This window comes from Acomys minous (assembly GCF_964271855.1).
Source record: "Acomys minous genome assembly, chromosome: 2".
Lineage (NCBI taxonomy): Eukaryota > Metazoa > Chordata > Mammalia > Rodentia > Muridae > Acomys > Acomys minous.
Genome location: NC_140484.1, coordinates 18,784,667 through 18,807,882, shown reverse-complemented (window position 1 = coordinate 18,807,882; position 23,216 = coordinate 18,784,667). Strand labels below are relative to the sequence as shown.

General features: G+C 46.8%; 2 protein-coding genes across 3 annotated transcripts in view; one reads left to right on the top strand and one right to left on the bottom strand.

Annotated features, from left to right (window-relative positions):
- Nucleotides 1–1,719: 1,719 nt before the first annotated feature.
- On the bottom strand, nucleotides 1,720–13,719 carry MORN4 (MORN repeat containing 4). Of its 2 annotated transcripts, none has more exons than XM_084749581.1 (5): nucleotides 13,519–13,719; nucleotides 5,377–5,543; nucleotides 4,235–4,349; nucleotides 3,278–3,387; nucleotides 1,720–2,962 (listed from the first exon to the last, which is right to left on the bottom strand). In XM_084749581.1, exons 2-5 carry the CDS (start codon nucleotides 5,510–5,512, stop codon nucleotides 2,814–2,816), a joined length of 510 nt encoding a protein of 169 aa, XP_084605707.1. In that variant the 5' UTR covers nucleotides 5,513–5,543; nucleotides 13,519–13,719; the 3' UTR covers nucleotides 1,720–2,813. The 2 variants fall into 2 exon arrangements, with proteins under 2 accessions (XP_084605707.1, XP_084605708.1); XM_084749582.1 differs by having other exon boundaries at nucleotides 5,446–5,543; nucleotides 13,519–13,714.
- A 3,923-nt stretch (nucleotides 13,720–17,642) lies between these two features.
- PI4K2A (phosphatidylinositol 4-kinase type 2 alpha) overlaps nucleotides 17,643–23,216 on the top strand; it is a 31,547-nt gene continuing 25,973 nt past the window's right edge. The window contains exon 1 of the mRNA XM_084749439.1: nucleotides 17,643–18,194. Coding sequence (XP_084605565.1) covers nucleotides 17,763–18,194 — 432 coding nt within the window. The 5' untranslated portion in view covers nucleotides 17,643–17,762. The remainder of the gene's footprint in view (nucleotides 18,195–23,216) is intronic.

Here is a 23,216-nt window from a genome sequence, read left to right as displayed (position 1 = left end):
TAGACACTGGATGTACACTCTAGAAGACTTGTGGCCAGCTTAGGCATGAAGATTGGGACTGAGGTAGGACCAGCCTTTCTCTGAAGGCACTCTAATTTTTTTGGCACTATAATAAGCAATACCAAGTGAAACTTGAATTCCTGTATAGTAGATTTCCTGGCCAGATGCCAAGGACTTCCCTAAAGGTGGTGGAGCCTGCATGGCTCGCCTGAGAGACGCCTTAATAATTTCAAGCAGACAGCCCAATATTAGAGAGGTAGCCTAGGACATCTTAGGAAATTATTTTTGTCAATGGGTATCTGCATTTACTAATGCAACGTGCAATTACTCATGCAGGTAATGTGGGGACAGTGATGTCAGGGTGTTCTCCCCTGTCACGGGATCTGGAGTTTGTCATTTTGGTGATACTGGTGTCTGAGATGTGCCTGATTCTATTTCCCAGTGCTGGGATTACAGGCATGCACTGCTACACTTGGCTTTTTTTTTTTATGTGTGGGTGCTGGGGACCCAAACCCAGGCCCTCATGTTTGTGCAGCAAACACTTTGCTTACTGAGCCATTTGCCCAGCTTTCCCATTGGTTTTGAACGGCAGACAGCGAGAGGCAAAAGGTCTCGGCTGAGATAGTTAGAAACACTTGATACAGGAATCAAAAAGACGCGCTGCCTTCTCCAAAGCGGTCATCCCATTTTGGTGGTAATACAGGGCCAGCGGCAGAAAAGCCAAGACAAGCGTTTTAAATTACTCCTTAAATAGATCATAGGTCCCTGCTTGGGGCAGAGGCTAGAGAAGACTTAGAAATGATAATCACCAACTGCGAGTCAGGCATCTGGTGGCATCAAAGCTTAGGGCTCACTTCACAGTCACCTTCCAGAGCAGTGAGGCTTACAGAATTAGGGCTGATGGGAAAAATCTGGGGCTAGGAGAGGCAGCCATAAAGCTGGCTGAAGAGCTCAGCCTCAGGCCTTCAACAGCCCCGGGACACTTGGTGTCTCTGAGGCCTTGGGGTAGCTCCCTAATTTCCCCAAATCTTAGCTGTAATATACCTTTCTGCCTGTGCTGTAGGGAAGTCTGAGGTAAGAAGTGTAAATAAGTGAGCTAGTGCAGTGGGGGTGTTCCACCTCCAGTGCAGGAAAAAAAAAAAAGAAAAAGAAAAGGGAAACATGGGACGAGTTGACTTGCTTAAGGTCACCTAGTGGGTCTGGCAATAGCTGGTCTTGGGGCTTGTATACATTGATGTTCAAGGTGAAAGGAATCCAGCGGAGGGAGCTGGAATCAAAGTGTAGGATAGAAATCCCATCCAGCCCTGCCTTTTACTAGCCCTGACAACCTGAGCCTGTTGGTTTTAAAAACCTCAGGCCTTCCACCTCACAGAGGATGTATGTGTAGCCATAGGCCAACCTCAGGACCATCCATTTTGGTACCTGGGCCTGGTAACTAGACTAAGCTAGGCTGGCTGGGCAGTCTTGAATGCCTAGACCTGGAAGTCTAGGCGTTTTACACAGCTGCTGAGGATCGAACTCAGGTCCCATGCTTTGCACAGCAAGCACTTCTCCGACTGGCCTCTCTCTCCAGCTCCCCACAGGGGTTCTGAGAAACATGACATGATGTAGCGAAGTGTTCAGTATTAGCTCCAAGCACCTCTCTGGTTTCCACAAATAGCAAACAGGTTGCTATTCATGAGGCCCCCCCAAGCCCCAGAAAGTCCCGAACACTGAGTGTAGGCAGTTCTGGTGATCGCTTTATTCCTATACACTTGTCCTACAGTACAGTTCAGAGACTAAAGAGAGGCACACAGCTATAATTTCCACCACAGTCTGCTGATGAGGGAGATTTGAGGATGGGACCTGGGGCTGGGACCTAGGCTACCTGGGGACCTTGTGATGATTTTGGCAGGAAGATCTGTCCCAGGCCTGAGGGTGGGACTCTTGCTTGAAGAGTCACAAGTCAAACAGAGGCGCCAATGCCAGACAGTTCACACTAGGATGGACCCAAGTCTATCAGTACCCAAGGGTCAGCGAGTGTGATCCAGTGGTGCACGGGGAAGGAACTCTCAGTGCAAGCCTTCCCTGGGATTCAGGTCATCCCAGACGAGGCCTGGGCAGGTCTGCCCTTTGCCCTGAAGCGAGTAGTGAATACAGTCACAGTTACTTTATCACTAGTTTCTTATTGGCTGTTCTATAAAGGGATCCTGTCTGACATCTAAGAGAAGCAAGAGGCACAGACCGGGATGGGGCTGTCGGCTGTAACCCAGGTGAGGAAGACAGTTGACTGTAAAGCTGGAGGGAGAAGAAATCCACTCTCTTACATTGAGGAGAAATATGACACAGAGGCCGGCGTGGAGCCAGACCTCCAAATGCAGTGAATGAGGCGGGTAGCACACAGAAAAGCTCTGGCCTGGACTTAACAGAGCTGCTGTGGTCTAAGTGACCCCTGTCTTTTTCCTGATTTCTCCATGGTAGCACACAGGACTGGCTGGGGTCATCTGTGTAGGGGTGGGTGAGATGGGGTTAGTCTGTATGGAGACAGGGCCACAGCATTGGCCTTCGGTCGTAGGGAGTAACCGCAAGGAAGAAAGGGCAGCCCCTGTTCTGAGCACATAAGGGCCAGGGAAGGACAGAACTGCTGCAAGGTCTTGGGGCCAGAATCCTCCACGCTTTTCTGCGACTGCGCAGGTCCTGATTGGCAGGTGACAGAGCAGCTCACAGGCTGTGGCGCCACGGTCATTCTCATATCTGGTTCGTTTGTTCACCTCGCACGCTTTACAAGGGATGTCACTTTACAGATAACTTCTCCAGCTGTGCCCAACGCTCTGTCAGGCAGTGAGATTCCTGGCTGACTTGGAGGCGCTCTGAGCGCGCTGAACCACAGCGGAGCACTTCTCACGCCGCAGCAGCTTGTTGTTTTCAAACAGCCCTTCGTTGCGGGGTATCCCATGAGAACCGTCAGGGAAAGTCAGCAAGCCTTTGAGGGGGACAGAGAGGAGCCATTAATTGACGTTTCAGGTCAGCTTGATGTGCAGGGGCTGAAGAAAAAGTTATGGACGCGTCCTGGAGAGTCACAGATAAAATAAAGAAGTCCCCAAAGCCTGTGATTTCAGCACTGTGGGAGGCAGAGGCAGGCGATTGGTGTGAGTTCGAGGCCAGCCTGGTTTACGAAGTGAGTCCAGAACAGCCAAGGCTACACAGAGAAACCCTCTCTTGGGGGGGGGCGGCGAGGGGGGGAAGAGTACCTGAGTTACACTTGCCTAAATTACCATCCTACTGAGCAGACACTTACCAAAACCATCTACTCTGCCGTTTTTAAATTCCCCCTCAAAGGTCATGTTGTCATATCGAATGAAGACTCCGACACCATTAAACTTGCCCTGGGAAAATTCCCCCTCATACCTGCAGAGACACAAGATGTTGGTTAGCATTTAGTGGGTGGATTAACTGTCCAGGGTAACTGAGGCAAGCAGTTGCTAATGTGTGCATTAGTCAAGGCACAGAACAAAGCTCTGGCCATCTCAGAGCTCTAACAGTGCCACCTGCACCATTCCCCAGCAGCAAAGAAGGGTCAGAGGACAAGAGGAGAGGGTCTCTCGCCTCTTGTCATTTCCAATTTCACAACTACTTAATTTGATATATTTGTTTTATTTAGGGACAAAGTCTTGCTATGTAGCCCAGGTTAGCCTCACACTCAAGATACTTTTGCCTCTGCCTCCCCAGTGCTGGGATGACAGATGCCACCATGCCTGCCTCTTACATCTATTTTAAAATAATAAGGGCTGGCAAGATGGCTTAGTAGACAAAGGAAACTGTCTCCATGCCTGATGACCTGAGTTAAATCCTGGGGGCCCACATGGTGGAAGGGAAGAACTGACTCCTCTGACCTTCACATGTGCTCTGGTGCACCCTCCACCAGTAAATAACAGACAAATAAATACAAGTTAATTTAAAACAGCAATCAATAAAAGAGCTTCTCATCCTTTGTCTGTTTTCTTTAAGGCCTGGACAAGGTCAGGGTTGAACAGTTCGCCAGGTCCCCAAGTTGTTTTTGTTGTTGTTTGTTTTTTTTGAGACAGGGTTTCTCTGCGTCACCCTGGCTGTCCTGGACTTAAACCAGGCTGGTCTCGAACTCACAGCGATCCTCTTGCCTCGGCCTCCCAAGTGCTGGGATTAAAGGCACCTGGCTCCCAAGTTTTTATCAGAGTCTCATTCGTTCAAAGACTGAGAAAGGAATGAACTAACTTACCTTGAGCCATCTGAGAAGGTCAGTACACCAAAACCGTTAAACAGCCCATTCTCAAAGTGACCCAGGTAGGTGCCACCATCTGCAAACATCAGTTGACCAAAGCCATGTCTCCGGCCTGAGCAAAGATAAGGACCAGGTTGGGACGGGGCAGCTTCAGTGTCCCTTCTCATTGGCTCAGCAGCCCACATGTTGTACAACCTTACACACATGCACACACACAGACACACAGACACACACAGACACACACACACACACACACACACAAACCAACCAACCAACCAAAATCCAAAAAACCTTCCCTTCCCCCTGTGTAAGTGGAAAGGCCAGTTTCGGGGTTCACTAGGACTGAACCTTTGAGATGCAAGTGGCCAAGTTGGGTTTCCAAACTGAACCCTTAAAGTGCTCATAATACAGTTTCTACTTTAAAATACAGTGTATATTTTAATATATACTCCAAGGAAGTTTGTTGTTCCTAATAGTAGATTACTTTCAACTGTAAAAAGGAATGGCACTTATTCTTCAGGTTCTTTATTTATTTCCGGATCTTCCTTAACATCTGAAGATTCACTGCAATGGATTCATTGAACTGAACTCTTCAAGGACTGAACTCTCTAATCTGCACCCAGAAGAATTCCTTTTCCAGAGCTGGAGAGATGGCTCAGAGGTTAAAAGCGCTGTCTGTTCTTCCAAAGGTCCTGAGTTCAATTCCCAGCAACCACATGGTGGTTCACAACCACCTATAATGAGATCTGGTGCAGGCACACATGTGGATGGAATACTGTATAAATAATAAACAAATAAATTGTACATCCACATTTAAGACAACAGACTATGTTAAAGCACTGTAAATCCAGAAGTGATGAGCCAGGTGTGGTAACACATGCCTTTAATCCCAGCACTCGGGAGGCAGAGGAAGGCGGATCTCTGTGAGTTGGAGGCCAGCCTAGTCTACATAGTGAGTCCAGGACAGCCAAGGCTCCACAGAGAAACCCTGTCGTGGAAAACAAAACCAACCAACCAACCAACCGACAAAAACAATAAACAAAAGCAAAAGCAAAACACAACAAAAATCCGGAAGTAGGAAGATTGAACTCATTTCTAGTTCCTCCATTAAAAGCCCCGACATAAAGGCAAGGCTGTACGTGGGACTGAGTCCTGCCGGAGAATGAAGATCTTCAGAAGGAGCTGGCTGCCCCCGGGGTCTTTCTCACCCTCCTTCCACTCGCCGCGGTATTCCTCCCCGCTGGAGTAGGTAAAGGAACCTTTTGTCAGGGTCATGGTGGCAGCTTACAGAAGGAAAGGATGACAACTATAAGAAACAGAGAAACCAGTGTCACAGGGAGGGCTAGAGGCTGTGCTCTGCTAAGTGTGCACATACTACCTCAGGTCACTTCACAAGTCACCCTCTTCACCACCACCACCTCCCTCCCCCCTACTTCTGTTAAAAGTGTTCAGCCAAGACCTTTAATCCCAGCACTCAGGAGGCAGAGGCAGGCAGATATCTGTGAGTTCGAGGCCAGCCTGGTCTACAAAGAGGGTTTATAGACAGCCAGGGATGTTACACAGAGAAACCATGTCTCAAAAGCAAAACAACAAAACAAAAAAAGTTTTCAGCCGGCTTCTGTTTCCTGTGACTTGGGATGGAAATGGAAGCTAAATCTGCAAATATCTACTTGATGCATACTATGTGCTTAGCAGATGTATAAAACAGTCTCCCCTCAATGAAGTCTGTGTCAACCCAGAAGGCAGAAATCAGCAAGCGCAGGGGTGATCAGGCCTCAGCACAGCCAAGGTACATGCCTGTAAATCTCAGTGCTTGGAAAGCACAGGCAGGCAGATCATGTGTTCAAAGTCATCCTCAGCTGCATGAAACTGTCTCAAAATAAGTAAATAGGAAAAAGAATGAAACAAAAATAAGCAGCAAATAAGGTAAAAAAGCAACCGAAACACAAGTTATCCAGAGGAAAACCAGGAAGTTGGTCTGGCTAGAGAAGACGGCGGATTGAGGGGGTGATGGATCTATGGAGAACCTCCCAGATGTAAACAGACTCCTTCATGTTACAGATGAGAAAACAGATGCTCAGAGTGGTTGAAAAGTTTTCTGGTGGTGCTGGGAAGATGACTCAGTGGTTAAGAGCACTTGTTGCAGGCCAGGCATGGGGGCGCATGCCTTTAATCCCAGCACTTGGAAGGCAGAGGCAGGCGGATCGCTGTGAGATCGAGGCCAGCCTGGTCCACAAAGTGAGTTCAGGACAGCCAAGGCTACACAGAGAAACTCTGTCTCAAAAAACCAAAAATAAATAAATAAATAAATAAATAAATAAAAATAGCACCATGGCAAGGATTGTAATCTTTGTCATAGGTGAAAGCACTCTTGGCGGGCTTTGCCCTTGGACACAGCATGGATACTCCCTGAGATTAACCTTGAGATAGACTAGATGGAGCCATCCTGGGCCTGGAATTCAGGAAGGGGACTGAGGGACTCCACTTGGACTATTGTGTTTCTAATTGGCCCTCCATGGGAGGAGGAGACCAGCCCTTGCTCGTGAGAGACAGGCAGGTGGAGAGGTCAGTGAGGAGCAGCAGGTTCAGATTGGGCTTGAGCGAACAGGCCAGACCAGGGCGCAGGCCAGAGGCACCTAGGGACCCGTCCCATGGAATGGACACCAGAAGGTTCACTCTTTTTTCCCTTTAACCTTTTTCCCCCCTTGTGTAAGCTAGTTGGGTTGTATAATAAAGTTTAATTGTTAAGAAACAGAGAGCCAACCGAGCACTGTTGCTCCTGCAGAAGAGCCAGGTTTTATTCCCTGCCTCACATGTGTTTCCAACCATCTGAGCTCCGATTCCAGGGGAATCCAAGACCTCCTCCTGATGTCAGTAGGTGCCAGGCAAGCACACAGTGCTCATACAAACCCACAGGCAAAAATATTCATACACACATGAAAAGAAACTAAACAAAAAAACCACTCATAACAAAAATTTTGTTGGTGGCAGAGCCGGGACAAGCACAACCCTACCTGACTATGTTGGCCCCTCCTTCCTTCATGCTGACCGGCTCTGGCTTTAGGTCGGACCAGTTTATAGCACTCTCTGAATAATGGGGCAGAAGAGACTGTAGCAGCTAACTTAGGGGAGATGGAGTATGCAGAGGCCGGGATGGGGATGGGCTTGTGAAAGGACTGTAAGGATGAAAGCAGTGGTCAAGGGAAATGAATGTGACAACAAAGGGGTTGGGGGCTGGAGCAGCAGAGTCCAGTCAGAGAAGCTTGCAAGGAAGAGGTACCCTCCTACCAAGAGCCAGAATTGGCTTAGTCTGGGTTGACTATGTGCATTACTTGGTGGAGTATTACCAAGGGTGAGAATGCAGACACATAAACGCAGAGATTTGAGAAGCGCCGGGCTTGCCTAGCGTTGCGCTTAGACCTGTTCTGCTTCCAATGCATGAGTCCAGACTAATGCTCTAGATGAGGAGAGATCACGTGGAGTAACCGTCTCAGCTGCCCACAGAACCATGAACTCAGCAAGACCTACAGGGCTGCCCTCGGAGCCTAGACCCACACTAATGACTCGCTGGTCACTGGACAAAGAAATAATAGTTGTCTCAAGCCACTGTGTCTTAGAGGTGTGTGGCATCACCCAGTAAGAACTGGCACATTCCTAAGAGTGGATAGTGGTGGCGACAAAATATAGCGAGAGCAGAAAGTAAGCTAAGTCGATCATAGAAAAAGAAGCATACCAGTAGCTTTGGGGACTAGTGTTTTTTGTTGTTACTGTTGTTGTTTCAGAGACAAGGTCTCTCTGTGTAGCCTTGGCTATCCTGGACTTGGTTTGTAGACCAGGCTAGCCTCGAACTCATAATGATCTGCCTGCCTCTGCCTCCCGAGTGCTGGGATTAAAGGCGTGTGCCACCACCGCCCAGCTCTGAAAGAATTTGGTATTCAAGGATATCCCAAAGAAAGGAGATAGATATTTAAGATACCATTAAGTATAAACAGAGGCAAACAGAATCAATAAGTAGAGGTGTTTTTTTTTTCAATTTTCTAGATATTTTTATTCACCCCTTTCATCTTTTCTATAGTTTAGCAATACGATGTTTTCTCAAGTGATAAAGTGCAGATTCATAGGCCCCAGGTCAAACCTGTTGAGTCACATTCTGTGTAGCTGGAGCTTGGGAAGCTGTAGTTTTAATGAGCACATCATTAGATTCCCACTTGAAAGCCAGTGGACTATGGCCATAGGGAGACACTGAGCATTACAACTTAAAGATCTCCACGATGAATAATTAACCCAAAGGCTCACTCACAGGCACCTGACTGATGCCAACAGGACAAATGCATCTTTCCTTCTGACTACAGGGCCTAGGTCTAGTGTATGGAACCGGAGATAATCCTTAAATACTTGTGGGCCTGATGCCAGCAACCAGTTTCCTTTCCTTTCAAGCTGCACAGAAACGGAAACTCTTTTATCACCAGTCGCGCATCAGAGCAGGCTCGGGACGAGGTCAATGTGGCTCCTCAGCAAATACAACATTAATTAGAGAAAGATAAGACATTTTCCATGAGAACTTCAAGAGAAAACTACAGTGGAGTTAAGGTACTCTGATAGCTACAGGCCATTTTTAGCTCTTTCTAAAACTGAATGAGTTCATGGCACTCAAAGTCAAACGATGATACAAACTGCAAACATGCTGGGCATGGTGTCATGATGTCTTTAATCCTAGCACTCTGGAGGCACAGGCAGGCCGACCTCTTATAGTTCCAGACCAGCCAGGGCTACAGATGAGACCTTGTCTCAAGAAACAAAATAAAAAACCCATTGCCACCTAACTATTCAAAACACACCCACCTGTACATGAATGAGTGTGTGTGTGTATGTCTGTTTGTGAGGGTGTGCATGTATGAGTGTGTATGTCTATGTTTATGTGTGTGTATGTATGAGTGAGTGCGTATGTATGTGAGTGTATGTGAGTGTGTGTGTGTGTGTGTGTGTGTGTGTGTGTGTGTGTGTTTGATGTTTTGAGACAGGGTCTCTCTGGCTGGCCTTTAGCTTGCTAGGTAGACCAGAATGGCCTTGCATTCACAGAGATTCCCCTGCCTCTGTCTCCTGAGTACAGGGCTTATGGCATGCACCGCCATGCTTGGCTGAAGGGCTACATCTTTGGCTACATTTTGTAACTGTACGGTCACGATGAAGTCTGTCACTAGACTTAGAAGATAGTAAGATAAGGGCATTTTCTTTAAGTGTTTGGTGGTGGTTAGCCAATTTCTCTTCACTCAGCCTTTGGTGGGTTACTGCAGTGAGGTTTAAGGAGCGGATACACAGGGCTTCAGGGAGACAATACTTTTGTACCTATTTACTTTTCATGAAGGCTACATGGAACTTCCAGAGTGGCATCTCACCGTGTTCCATAGACACAGGGGTGGGGTGGGGTGAGGAACTGTTTGAGGATTATCGATGGGCAAAATACTAGCCCTGCTGTTAAGTTATAAATCTATCCTTTTTTGTTGTTACGCTGTCAGCTCTTGACCCAATATCTTAAATATTTGAAGGAAAGTGATGAAGTTTGAATTTTTATTTAATTCTTTAAAAGGTAGATTTATTGATTTTAATGTATCAGTGCTCTATCCACATATTTGCCTGCATGCCAGGGAGAGGGCATCTGATCCCATTCTAGATGGTTGTGAGCCATCACGTGGTGGGTGGGAATTGAACTCCAGACTTCTGGAAGAGCAGCCAGTGCTCTTAACTGCTGAGGCATCTCTCTGGCCCCTAAAAATTTGGTTTTTTTTTAATTACCAAATGCGGTAGACTACATTTTCTAAAGATGTTTGCAATGTCTCCCTAAATCTGACCAGACTTGGACTGCTTCAGGTACAGCACCATGGGAGTGATGTTCATCACAAACATTCATGCTGCTCCTTGCTACATCCATAGCCTGAGACCTGAGCAACACCTAAGGTCACCTGACTGGGACAGTGAGATGGCTCAGCAGGGAAAGGTGCCTGCCCCTGGACCCATATGGTGGGAGGAGAAAACTGACTCCAGCAAGCTGTCCTCTGGCTTCTACAAGCATACCACGGCAAGTACACACACACACACACACACACACACACACACACACACACACACGAGTAAAGATGCAGATAAAATGTTATTTATAGAATATACTATCTGGAGGCTCCCAAGTAACAAGGCAGCCAAGGCAGGACATGTGTTATTGCTCCAGCTAGCATTCCCATTTTTTGTGGTGGGGAGGTTTGAGACAGGGTTTCTCCTGGCCAGGAGTCCTGGATGTCCTGGAACTTGATCTGTAGATCAGGCTGGCCTCGAATTCAGAGAGATCCACCTGCCTTCTGAGTGCTGGGATTAAAGGTGTGCACCACCAACACCCAGCATTCTCATTTTTTTCTTTTTTCTTTTTTTCGAGACAAGGTTTCTCTGTGTGATAAGCCCTGGTTGTCCTGGACTCTCTTTGGAGACCAGACCAGGCTGGCCTGGAACTCATAGAGATCCACCTGCCTCTGCCTCCCAAGTGCCAGAATTACATGCGCGCCTAGGGGCATTCTCATCTTTTAATCATTTTAGCTCAGACAGGACCAGGCATCAGTGAAGGTGTCACTGAGTCCAGCTCCAAACACTGATCCCACCCACCTGAGAGATATGGAATAAAGAGAAGCCACCACCACAATGTCAGGTCTAGGTTCCTGGCCCACAGGAGCTGGGAGCATCATGGGGTAGTTTTAAGCTGCTAAGTGTTTGGGTTAGTTTGTTGTTTAGAGATAATAAACAGAACATCATCTGTCAACCTACTACTGACACCATTCTGCGCTGCTTTTCAAGAGTACATACAACAAATTTCTATTCCTTTTTGATCTGGAAAGATATAGTAAACTCAGATGTTGTTTGCCAAGACCATGTCCAGTCTCAACACTGAAGTCAGAAATGCTAATTAAAAGGAATGTATGTAGAACTCAAGGGTCTCAGGCTACAGCTGAATACATTTGTCTAGAAACTGCTACATGTATCCGAATAGCTGATATTGCCACTACCTGGCACAGTGTTTGAACGTTACCCTAGGAGTCTTGTAACTATCGGTGATAATTAATCGCTGCGCAGGCGTGAGGCCAGGAGGGAATTTCACCAGTAACCATGATAATTCACAGTTAGCGGAGACAAATATATTTAATAAAGTGCATCCAGTATGAACGAAGATGGGAAAGCCAGTACTTTAATGAGGGACACAAGTCAGCGTTTACGATACTTGCTTATATAATCTTGTTGAAGAAAACTGATGCCCTAGGTTCTGGATATACACATGGCATCCAGTCACAAGCCAAGATGATACAGACGCCCATAGACACCCACCCTTTCTGCACTCCTGATGGACAAGCTGCAAAAGATCAGTCCAAAACATAAAACCGAAATTGCTATTTTTATCTCTGTAATCCATCATCCTATTGCTCAGCAAAAGAGACCGTAGCCTTTGTTGTCTTAATGTTTTTCTTCCAAACAGAATTCTAAGACAGTGTTGAGAAGTTGTTTTCATTTTTTTCCGAGAGTGCTTTAATTGATCGTGCATATGTGTGACCCTGCATGAGTGTACATACACTACGTGTGTGCAAGGGCCCATGGAAGACAAAGATGACTTTAGATCCCCTGGATGCGGAGTTATAGGGGGCTGCGAGCCACCCCTGTGGGTGCTGGGAACTGAATCCTGGCCCCTGTGTGAGAGCAGCAAACACCATTGCTAAGCCATCTCTCCAGGCTCTTGTTTCTCTCCTTTTTAGAAATCAAGTTTACTGAAGAACATTTGTGCATTCACGGTAACTTTTGTCTAAATTAAGAAGCTTTTGTTTGTTTGCTTTTTTGAAAGAGGGTCTTTCCTGGTAGTCTTGGCTGTCCTGGAACTCACTTTGTGACCAGGCTGGCCTTGAACTCAAGAGAAATCCACCTGCCTCTGCCTCCTGAGGTGCCACCACGTCCTGCTCAAATTAAGTTTTAAAACAAAATACCAAAAATCTTTCCCCCAACCTAAGGATAATTATACCCCAGTAACTATCCACACTTGTCCCCAAACTGTCCCCAAAGCCACCTTTCTTGGGAAAGCAGTCTAACAAAAGGTCTTTTAGTTATAAAGGAAGCAACCATGGGTTTTTGGAGGAGAAAGTGAACAAGGAGTAGAAAACTGGGAATACTGTTGTTTGGTTGGTTGGTTCTTTTTGAGACAGGATTTCTCTGTGTAAACAGCCCTGACTCACTTTGTAGACCAGGCTGGCTTGGAACTCACAGTGATCTACCTGCCTCTGCTTCCCTGAGTGCTGAGATTAAAGGCGTGGCTGGGAAATGTTTTGTTGTTTTATTTTTCAAGACAGGTTTTCTCTGTGTAGCCCTGGCTGTCCTAGATTTGCTTTGTAGACTAGGCTGGCCTCGAACTCACAGAGATCCGCCTGCCTCTGCCTCTCAAGTGCTGGCATTAAAGGCGTGCCCACCATTGCCTGGCTAGGTTTTTAAATTTTTAACTCTAATCCCTCTTCAATCTGAAAAGTAAACAATGGTACTGTTATAAGCATCTCTTATTTAGGAAGAATGTGGGATAATTAGAATCAAGACGGTGAAAAGAGAACAATCAAGACGGTGAAAAGAGAACACTGGTTCCAAAATGAAGGTTTAAAAAAAGACAACGACACGAGGGTGACAGGCTCTCAGGAGTGTTATTGTAAGGACACTATTTTATGCTAAAGGAAAGGAGAATGCCTGTGCAAGGCTATGGTATAGCGAAGTTACTTTGGTTAGTACCTAAGCAGTTCATGGATACTGGATTGCAGAGATGACATCCACCAAGTAACTGAAACAACCCGTTCGCCAAGCCTCAGTATGTGGCACGTGTCCCTACCTGTGGCACAGACGCGTCCCAGATCAAACAAAGCCTTAGACCTTCATCAGACAACCGACCTCCCTCTGCACTTTTCATTCTAGCCTGGCTCTGTCCTTTTTGGGGGTTTGCTCCCACCCCACAGGTTCTTTATTTCCCACAGGTCTGGCGTTCCCTCCAGACACAACCAGGCACACCCCTCTCGATAGCCAGTGCCCTGTGTTCTCCGGGGCTACGATCTCGGAATCGAAACTCCAAACCCAATTTTGGGATCCCACTCGCTGCCACCTTCTTCATAGCTACCACCTCCTGGTCAGTACAGCCGGGACAGAGGCTCGCTCCCCAGACTGGGTCACCTGCTTGACGCCTCAGTCCCCACCTGGTGGCCCACACTCCCGTGTCCTCCTCTCACCTGCGCCGCGGGCCAACCTGAGCTCGGCCTCTGGGGGACGACCGTCACGCCCCGACTCGACGTGGGGCTCCAGCGGCCAGGAATTTTGCTCTTCTCAGCTCCCCAGTGCCACCTTCCCCTCCGCCACCTTTACCCGCCCGAGCCCCACTGGACGCCGCCATCCCTAGCGGCCGCACTGGGCACAATTCCCGCTGTTCATTGGCTGTTACCTAGGCAACCGCGAGCAACGCCACTCCCCATTGGTCCAGCCCTCTTCCGTGCCATCTTTGTAAGGGGCCCAGTGTTTTGGGAGCCTGGGCCAAAGATCTAAAAGAGGGGTGGGGCTGAGCCTACTGCCCCATTTCAATAACCTCAACAGAAGAGGAGGACCCAGGTTTCACCTCTCCAGAGACCTCCAGACTCAGACTTTAATCCTAAATAAGGCGGAACGTGTGTTCAAAGTGGCCACCAGCTCAAGAGGTTGTGATTTTTGGATTCATCAGCAGCTCACCGCTAAGTATGAAGAGAACCTAAATCCCGCTTTAGAGCTTGGTTTTACAAAGAGTGAGGCGCTGCACTTTTGCACTCATAGGCACTGGTTATGTCCCACATTCTTTGTATTTAAAGTACAGGTGCCATTATTGGAGCAAATCTTTCCAAATGCTGTTCCCAAATATCCCAAACGTGTAACCATACGTTTGTTTACGGAACTGTGAACGGGCAGCGCGACGGCAAGTTCTTCCAGGCTTGGAAAGCCATGGTCGTTGTTGCTTCTCCCATGGGACTTATTTCATGCCGGAGGTACGGAGAGACAAAACAGATTGCTTCAAACTGTTTTTGGTTTTTGGAATTGGGATTTCTTCAGTCACAGGTTAGAAAACGATAATGATGACAATAATAATGGTTTATTAGGATTTATATGAGAGCACAACGCAAAAGGAATGGTAGTTTGAAGTATTTTTAAAATATTTGTATTCTGTGTTCAAATCCTATCTCTGTTATTGTGTATGTTTTAAAGTAATTTATTAAGCTCTCTAGCCTGTAAAATGAAATCGGACTGACAGATTCAATATGGTGCTAACAGTCGCTAAATTGTAGATTGTACATTAAAGTGCAGCCATTGAGAAAGAATGGAGTGTAAGAAAATGGATCTTATTAGAATTCATGTTAAGAAATATAAAGAGGGCTGGAGAGATGGATGGCTCAGAGCTTGAGAGCGTTGACTGCTCTTCCAGAGGTCCAGAGTTCAATTCCCAGCAACCACATGGTGGCTCATAACCACCCATGATGTGATCTGATGCCTTTTTCTGGCATGCACGAGTACATTCAGGCAGAATACTGTATTAATAATAAATAAATCTTTTTTTTTAAAAAGGAGGCCAAATCATGGAAAAAACTGTAAATTAGCAAGAAGTTCCCAAAATGAAGTTTCTTTGGCCAGTAAACTGGCTTGTTAGGCAAAATCAAAATACCATGTCTCCTTAGGATGCAGTGTCCAACATCACAGGAGATATAATGGCAGTTAAAGGGCTAATCCATGTAATGCTCAAAACTTAGTTAGCACTGGGCAAGTGCTAGCTCTTCATATATATTACGACATGTTTTGACATGCCAAAATAAAAGGGAAACCAAGTTCTAAATGGTAAATGCAGAAATAAAGTCTGAGGGGATTTCTATAGGGAAAACTCATAACTTTAGAGAGAATTCTGAATCCCGGACCTTTCTTTTTCTTTTTTTCTTTTTTAATTTTTGTTTTTTGAGACAGAGTTTTTTGGTTTTTTTTTAATGTGTAATAGACCTGGCTGTCCTGGAACTGTCTTTGTGGACCAGGCTGGCCTCAAACTTAGCCAACCCACCTGCCTCTGCCTCTCCAGTACTGGCATTAAAGGCATGTGCCACTCACGCCCAGCATTTTAGGGCACTAGATCTCAGTTATAGATGGTTGTGAGCCACCATGTGGTTGCTGGGAACTGAACTCAGGACCTTTGGAAGAACAGCCAGTGCTCTTAACCTCTGAGCTATCTCTCCAGCTCCTCCTGGACTTTTCCTTGACCATAATTTTAAGTTCATAAGCTAAATGGTTTCAAATATCATTTCCATGATTTTGAGGACTCATGAGGCAGACACCACTGCATTAGTTGTGCCTGAAAGACCAACTGGACTTTATAAGATCTTTGTCTGGGATGGTTTATTTAATTTTTTCTTGTCCTGGAGATTGGACACAGGCTCTTCTAAATGGTAAGCAAACACTCTACCACCGAGCTACCCTCAGACCCTAGAGGGATTTATTTGAGGAGAAAGTGCTCAAGATATTCTCACACATACAGCCAAGCAGTAACTCTTTCAATCCAATACTTCTAGTGAGTTGGAGAAATAATTTGACTCAAGGTAGTAGAATCATGGTGAGATGGCTCAGCAGGTGGGCACTTGCCACCAGGTGTACCAACCTGAGTTTGATTCCCAGAACTCAGCTAATAGAAAGTGAGAACCAGTTACCACCCACTGACCTCTGAACATTCATATACATGTAACACACACACACACACACACACACACACACTAAATCAGTGTAAAACACTAAGGTGTAATTATAAAATACTGGAGATTATGCAGCTGTCATCTTTGTGAAAACTCTTTGTTCTACCTGCTGGTGGCTCTGAGAAGAAAAACAAAAATATATTCAACAGTAATCTCAGCAGGGAACGTTTGTGGAGGGCTTTTTATGTCTAGTACAATGCTAAGTGCTTTACTTATAGAATCTCTTTTCAATCAAGCGAGATAAGGGTGCTTATTCCTATTTTATAGGTGAGGAACTTGAGAAATTTTAGAAGATTTAAAAATATGAATCATTTATTGAACAGAGTTTAACCTCAAATGTCTCTCATCTCCAAGCCCATGTCTCTTATGTATTACATTCTACACTTTATTATTACTACACCATCACTACTATTTTGTGGGAGAGGGGGAGGGGAAGGGGAGGGAGGGAGAGAGACAGAGAGAGAGAGAAAGAGAGAGAGATCCTGAAGAGGGTATCAGATCCACTGGCGCTGGAGTTCTAAGTGGCTGTGAGCCACCTAACGGGAGTGTTGGGAACTGAATTCGGCTCCTCTTCAAGAGCAATAAGCGCTCTTAACTGTAGCTCCATCCTTGCAACCCCCATCCCTTTCTCTCCATTCTCCGCTCAGGTGTGGCTTTGGGGTGGAAGTGTTCCGTCTCATACTTCTGCTCCTAACAAGTTCTTTCCTCTGGGTACCTGTCACATGCCCTCTGCTGGTTCACTAAGGCGTTGGCATTTAGCTCGGCTTCCCTTCCGCCAAGCAGGCTGTCCTAAATAGGCTTTAGCCTTCTTCCTCTTTCTCTTGGGCTCGAAGCCTTCCGTGCGTTTTCTTTCCTTCTCCCTTGTGATTCAGTTACTTCCTTTAGGAATTAGCTTAGTACAGGCTCTGCACACAGCTTTTGCTCACTCTCTAACCTATTCTCAAGTCTATGAACTATTGTAGACTTTCAGCTAAGATTATTAGCTCTTTATCTCCTACTGTCTCTGGACGATGTTTATCTAGAGTGAGGGCAGAGGTCCATTTTCTTCTTCCTTTTCCTAATGAAAACGAGGACTAACTGTGTCTAGACATTTAACTGAATAAAGTCACGGGCTTTATATTCTCGAGGGACCAAAGCTTTCCTCAACGATCACATAAAGCGTTGAGTCATTTGCTCATACAATATGTAAACTGAATGAGGACTTGGATTTTTAAGTTAATTGAGATAGCATGGGGTGACCGGGGCATATTTACTTCTTTGCTGTCTCTTCAATGCTTTGAACATAATAGGTGCCTAGTGACACAAAAATGACATTTTTGCAGTCTCACGGTCAGCTCAAGGTAGGCAGTCAATTAACAAGTGACTATGAAGGCTGCTATTCGGAAAGCGTCTGAAGACTGCTCTGCCAATAGGAAGCGTGGGCGGGGCTAAGGTGGAGGGCGTGTCTGAGTCTGGTTTGTCTTGTGGAGCATGCGCAGTCCTCACAGAAGATGACGCTAAAGCTGTGGAGGTCGCGATGGCGTAGGTGCAGGTTCTGATTGGCTACTGTTAGAGCGCGAGGGGCCGTGCCTACGCGTCGCCAAGTAAACAGGGCAGGCTGGGGGCGGAGCTACGGAAGCCCCGCGCCCTGGTTGGCCAAGCCGGAGGTGGGGAGTGCCGCGGATTGGTCGCGACCGCGAGCTCGCTGGTGTGGAGCGCGCCGGGTCCCCGAGCCGGCGGCCTGAGGGATGGACGAGACGAGCCCGCTAGTGTCCCCCGAGCGGGCCCAACCCCCGGAGTACACCTTCCCGTCGAGCTCAGGAGCTCACTTTCCGCAGGTGCCGGGGGGCGCGGTCCGCGTGGCGGTGGCCGTCTCCGGCCCGTCTCCGCCGTGCTCGCCCGGCCACGACCGGGAGCGGCAGCCCCTGCTGGACCGGGCCCGGTGCGCGGCGGCGCAGGGCCAGACCCACACGGTGGCGGCGCAGGCCCAGGCTCTGGCCGCCCAGGCAGCCGCGGCGGCTCACGCCGTTCAGACCCACCGCGAGCGGAACGACTTCCCGGAGGACCCCGAGTTCGAAGTGGTGGTGCGGCAGGCCGAGGTGGCCATCGAGTGCTGCATCTATCCCGAGCGCATCTACCAGGGCTCCAGCGGAAGCTACTTCGTCAAGGACTCTCAGGGGGTGAGCGCGGGGGCGGCGCCCCGGGACCGAGGAAAGAGGGAATCGAAAGGGTACAGAAGAGAAACTTAAGCGCCAGCCCCCGGCGGGATTGGGGATGCATCTTGGGCACTGGGGATGGGGAAACCTCGCGGGATGAAGAAATCAATCAGAACCTTTTTGTTGGGGGAAGCGAGAGCGGAAAGCGAAAAGAGGAAATTGACGAGATACGAGGCAGAGAAGTGCTGACCGATGCTGCTTTCCAAGTCGGTCCCTTAGCTTCAAACTACTGGGACAAGTACCGGGTCATTGCCTCCAGATTCCGGTCTTTAGGCCTATTCGCTTTCACCTTTTATTTATTTATTTTAGTTTGGCCCAAAGCCGGGTGTCCCTATTCTGTGGGTCAGTTGACCCATCACGGGCTCTGAGGATTTAATTCCATCCTCTGTGTGGAGGGGTTGTGTCTTCGGGGCTCCTAGGTTTCTTTTCTTTTCTTTTTGGTTTTTCAAGACAGGGGTTTCTTTGTGTAGCCCTGGCTGTCCCGGACTCACTTTGTAGACCAGGCTGGCCTCGAACTCACACTCACAGTGGTGATCCACCGGCCTCTGCCTCCCAAATGCTGGGATTTAAGGCCTGCGCCATCACGCCCGGCTTTCTTGTTAACAGTCATTGGTGACAGCGTGGGTGGACTCACCTGTGTCATCTGCCCTGATTATTGCTCACTCCTGTGGAAAGGTTCACATCGTAGCTTCTTGTTCCTCAGTTTAGGACATGGAGCTTTAAAAACACGAGACTGTCTCCTGCCCTTTAATTTCTCCCTCCAGCTTATCAGCAGTTTACTTAGCTAAGGCAGAGTTTTGCTGACCTTAATTTTGTCCCTTGCTTCCATGGGGGGGGGGCGGGAGAGTGTGGAAGTAGGATAGTATGGGGCAGGAGGTGACCAGGGCAGCTTTTGAGACCTTGGTAAAAACTTAAAACGTTGAACATAAATCAGACCAGAGATATTATTAGAGAAATAGTAGGTCAAGATGTGTCAGCTCTTTCCTGTTGACGTTTTTCAGATATGACAAAATGGTTCATTTCTTTAAAAAGTAATATGTTATATGTATTAAAATAATAGGTGTTAAAGTTATCTCAAAATTCCCTTGCATCCCCTTCCCCTACCCCCAGGGTTTCACTATGTAGCCCTGGCTGTCCCTGGAACTCACTTGTAGACCAGCCTGGCCTTGATCAGCCTGCCTTGCCTTCCCAGAGCTGGGATTAAAGGCGTGTGCCACCACTGTGCAGCTTGTCCCTTGCATTTTTTTTTGTGTAAATTATTTTTAAAAAATTCTTAACTTTTAAAAAGTAGGCAGGCGTGGTGCAAGCCCTTAATCCCAGCATCCGGGAGGCAGAAGCAGGAAGATCTTTATGAGTTGGAAGCCAGCCTGATGTACAAAATGAGATCCAGGATAACCAGGGTTACATAGGCAGTCTCTCTATCTCAAAAAAAAAAAAAAAAAATTTAAAAAATTCACCATGGAGCTCAGGCTGGACTCCGACTTACATTCCTCCTGCCTGAACCTCCAACATCCTATGTGGACTTAATAATTTAAAAAAATTTTTTATGTGTATTGATGTTGTCTTTGTGTGCATCATGTGCATGTCTGATGCCCAAGTAGGCCAGAAGAGGGTGTTGGGTCCCCTAGAACTGGGCTTAGGTGGTTGTGAGCCGCCATGTGGATGCTTAAAAGTGAACCCTGGGTCCGCTAGAAGAGCAGCCAGTGCTCTAATGTAAAAGGAACCTTTGTTCGCTTCATGTAATTTGTCTTGGAGACTTACTGCCTTCATTGCTAACCTCGGCCTAGTTCTGGAAACTTCTAGCCTCTGTACAGTCTAACCTAGGCCTAGAACATCTTTAGCTTCTGAGACTTACTGCTGCATAAGTTCACCCTTTCTAGTTCTTTCTGAGCTCTGGCTGACTGGTTCAACTCCGCTGTTCTGGCTCAAACTTCTCTCCAAGCTGACTGATTTAATCTGGCGTCTCTCAGTTTCTCACTGAATTGCTTTGCTTGGTCTCAAACTAACTCCAGCAATCTGTCTAATCTTCTGGTTCTTTTTCATTCTCTGCCTTGTTCTGTCCTCACCTGTGTCTGGCTTGTTCTCTATTCAGTCTGTCTCTGTAAAACTCTCCCAGTAACACTGCCTCTGAATTCCATGAACTGATCGGCCATGAACTCAACTCGCCTGCACTGCCTCTCCACTCACGGACTCCACGGAACTGACTGCACAGCATGCACTAGAGCCCAGAGATCTACATGCCTCTGTCTCCTGAGTTCTGGGATTATTGACTGGACATAAGTTTTTCTTTACCTGAATCTTGCTCTATACCAGGCTAGCCTTGAACTCAGAGATCTACTTGACTCTGTCTCCTGGAATTAAAGTCGTGACTGCATTCCAGCCAGAGTAGCCATGTTCTGAATTAAAATTCCTCTACACTCTTAGCTTCTGGGCTTTCTCTCCAGCCCCTATGTGTGCTTTTTAGATGGGTTGCATGCTGTTGTGTTTAGGTGGCCAGGGTGGGTTATTATTTGTAGCTCTTGATAGAGTTCATTGAGTAATCCATCCACCCAGAGAATGGATTACCAAAACCAGAGAGCAGTTCGGTCAACTGTGTTTGTATGAACTGGACCAGAGAAGGCTTTGAGACTATGCACAGGGCCCCTGATCAGCAAAACAAGCCGCAAGATTTTATCTTTTTTTATTCGGAAACAGAATGGGATTAAAGGTAGGAGTTGTGTTTTGTGGGGTGATAGGTTAATGGTTAGCATGTTGGTTGGATCTTTCTTTTTTCTTTTGTTTTTTTGAGGCAGGCTTTCTCTATTTTGCCTTGGTTGTACTGGACTCACTTTGTAGACCAGGCTGTCCTTGAACTCACAGAGATCCACCTGCTTCTGCCTCCTGAGTGCTGGGATTAAATGCATGTTCCACCATGCCTTGGCTTCTGGATCTTTCAATAGCCACAGGAAGATTATTTGTTTGTTTGTTTTTTCTCTTTTAGAAATACGTCAGAAGCTGGGTGTGGTGGTGCATGCCTTTAATTCCAGCACTCAGGAGGCAATGGCAGGAGGCTCTCTATAAGTCTGAGGACAGCCTGGTCTACAGAGCAAGTTCTAGGACAGCCAAGGCTACACAGAGAAACCTTGTTTCAGAGAGGGGTGGGAGTGGGGGAGTATGTCAGGTCACCTGGGAATGATCTGGTGCTCTGATAGGTGGAATCTGTCACTTCTGTCACCTCAGTACATATTCAGAGGCCTGACCATGGGCCAGTGGGGTTCTGATACTGTTGCTCTGTGTGTGGTGGTGTTAAGGATCTCAGTCTCTAGAGGTAAAATCTACATACAGATTTCAAGAAGAAATTATTAATACGATTGCCCTGCTCCCACTGAAAACGTGGTTTAGGACAGAGGACCACATCCTAAATGCTGTGTAGGGTTAGACAGGCCCACAAACATACTGTATCTATGTCACTTAGAATCTACACCAAATGCATTTATTTTATTTATTGCTCAAGTAGTGCATGCTTTGTGCCAATACTTTAAAAAAGTGCTTTATGAGTATTAACACTTAATCTCCATAACCACCTTAGGGGTTGGTACTGTTTTATCTCCACGGGTGACACTGGGTGCAGTGTAACCGATTTACACCAGGTCCCTCCCCTAGTAAGGCAGTCAGGCCTTTGAATTCACAGTTTCTCTTTCAGCTCTGGTGTTGGTTAGTATTGAACTTGCCTGTGTATGACAGGTATTTTTAAATAGTAAGGACAAAAAAACATTTATCTCAGATATAAGGGGAGTCTGTAGGCTTCTCAGAACTAGCATAGCTTCAGTCCCAGACTTACCTGTCCTTAGTGTGTGGCCTATACTTCGTCTTCTGAGATGGTTGCTAAAGCTTACTTGTTTGTCAGCTATTGAAAGACGGGAGAGGAAGACTGTGTCTCCACCCTTTTGGGCCCTTCCTAGAATTGCTTCAGATTTTTCTGCTTACATCTTATTGTCCAGAACATGGTTGTAGTAGTGTGTGTTTGGGAGCTGTAGTTTTTTTAAATCTTGTCTACAAGATAAATTAGATGTCTTAGTCAGACAAGAAGGGGAAACAAGAGGAACCAGTAGTTTGTGTAATAACTATTTTTGGACAGTCTAAAAGATTCTTTTAATTTTTTAAGATTAATTTTTTTGTGTTTTGAAACAAAGTCTCACTATGTAGATCATGTTGGCCTTGAAACTCACAGAGGTTCCCGTGCCTCTGCCTGGTTATGGCTATGATTAAAGATGTGCAGCACTACCCCCAGCTTACTTTAATTTTAATATTTCATTTATGAGTGTGTCTGCTTATACTGCTTGTATATGGGTGCCCTCAGAAGTCAGCAGTGACTGAGTATCAGACCCCGTGGAGCCACCTAACATGGGTGCAGGAACCTGCTCAGGCCTCTGGAAGAGCAAGAGTCCTCCAGCTCATTCTGAAAGATTCTTGACTATGACAGCCGTGATTCCACTTCCCAGTTTATGGCAGTTTCTGCCACAGGATGATCAAGTAAGAACCTGGAACAGTAAAATGGAAAATGCTAGATTAGAAGTTGTCATGGTGATAAGCGCTCACGTTGCCGCTCCTTACTTACAGCTTTGCTGCTTCAGATCTCATGTTCACTCAGCTACAGATGGATTTCCTTAGCATTTACTCTTACGATGTTCATAGTTCCAGGAGTTGCAGAGCATGTGATCTGACTAGTGTGAGAAGATTAGTGAGGCAGCCAGGCATGGTGGTGCAGGATCTAACCCCAGCCCTCAGGAGACGGAGGCAGGAGCAGCTCAGGGAGTTTGAGATCAGCCTGATTTACAGAGTGCAGTCCAGGCAGCCAAGTTTACATAGTAAAATAAGACCTTGTTCCAAAAAGGTAGCGGTGGGATTAGACCACACATGACAGCCCTGGGCCGGTGCTTAGCAGGTGTACAGGCACGGGGGGGGGGGGGGGGGGGGGGCTCATTTTGCCCCTTGGGTTTTGTTTCT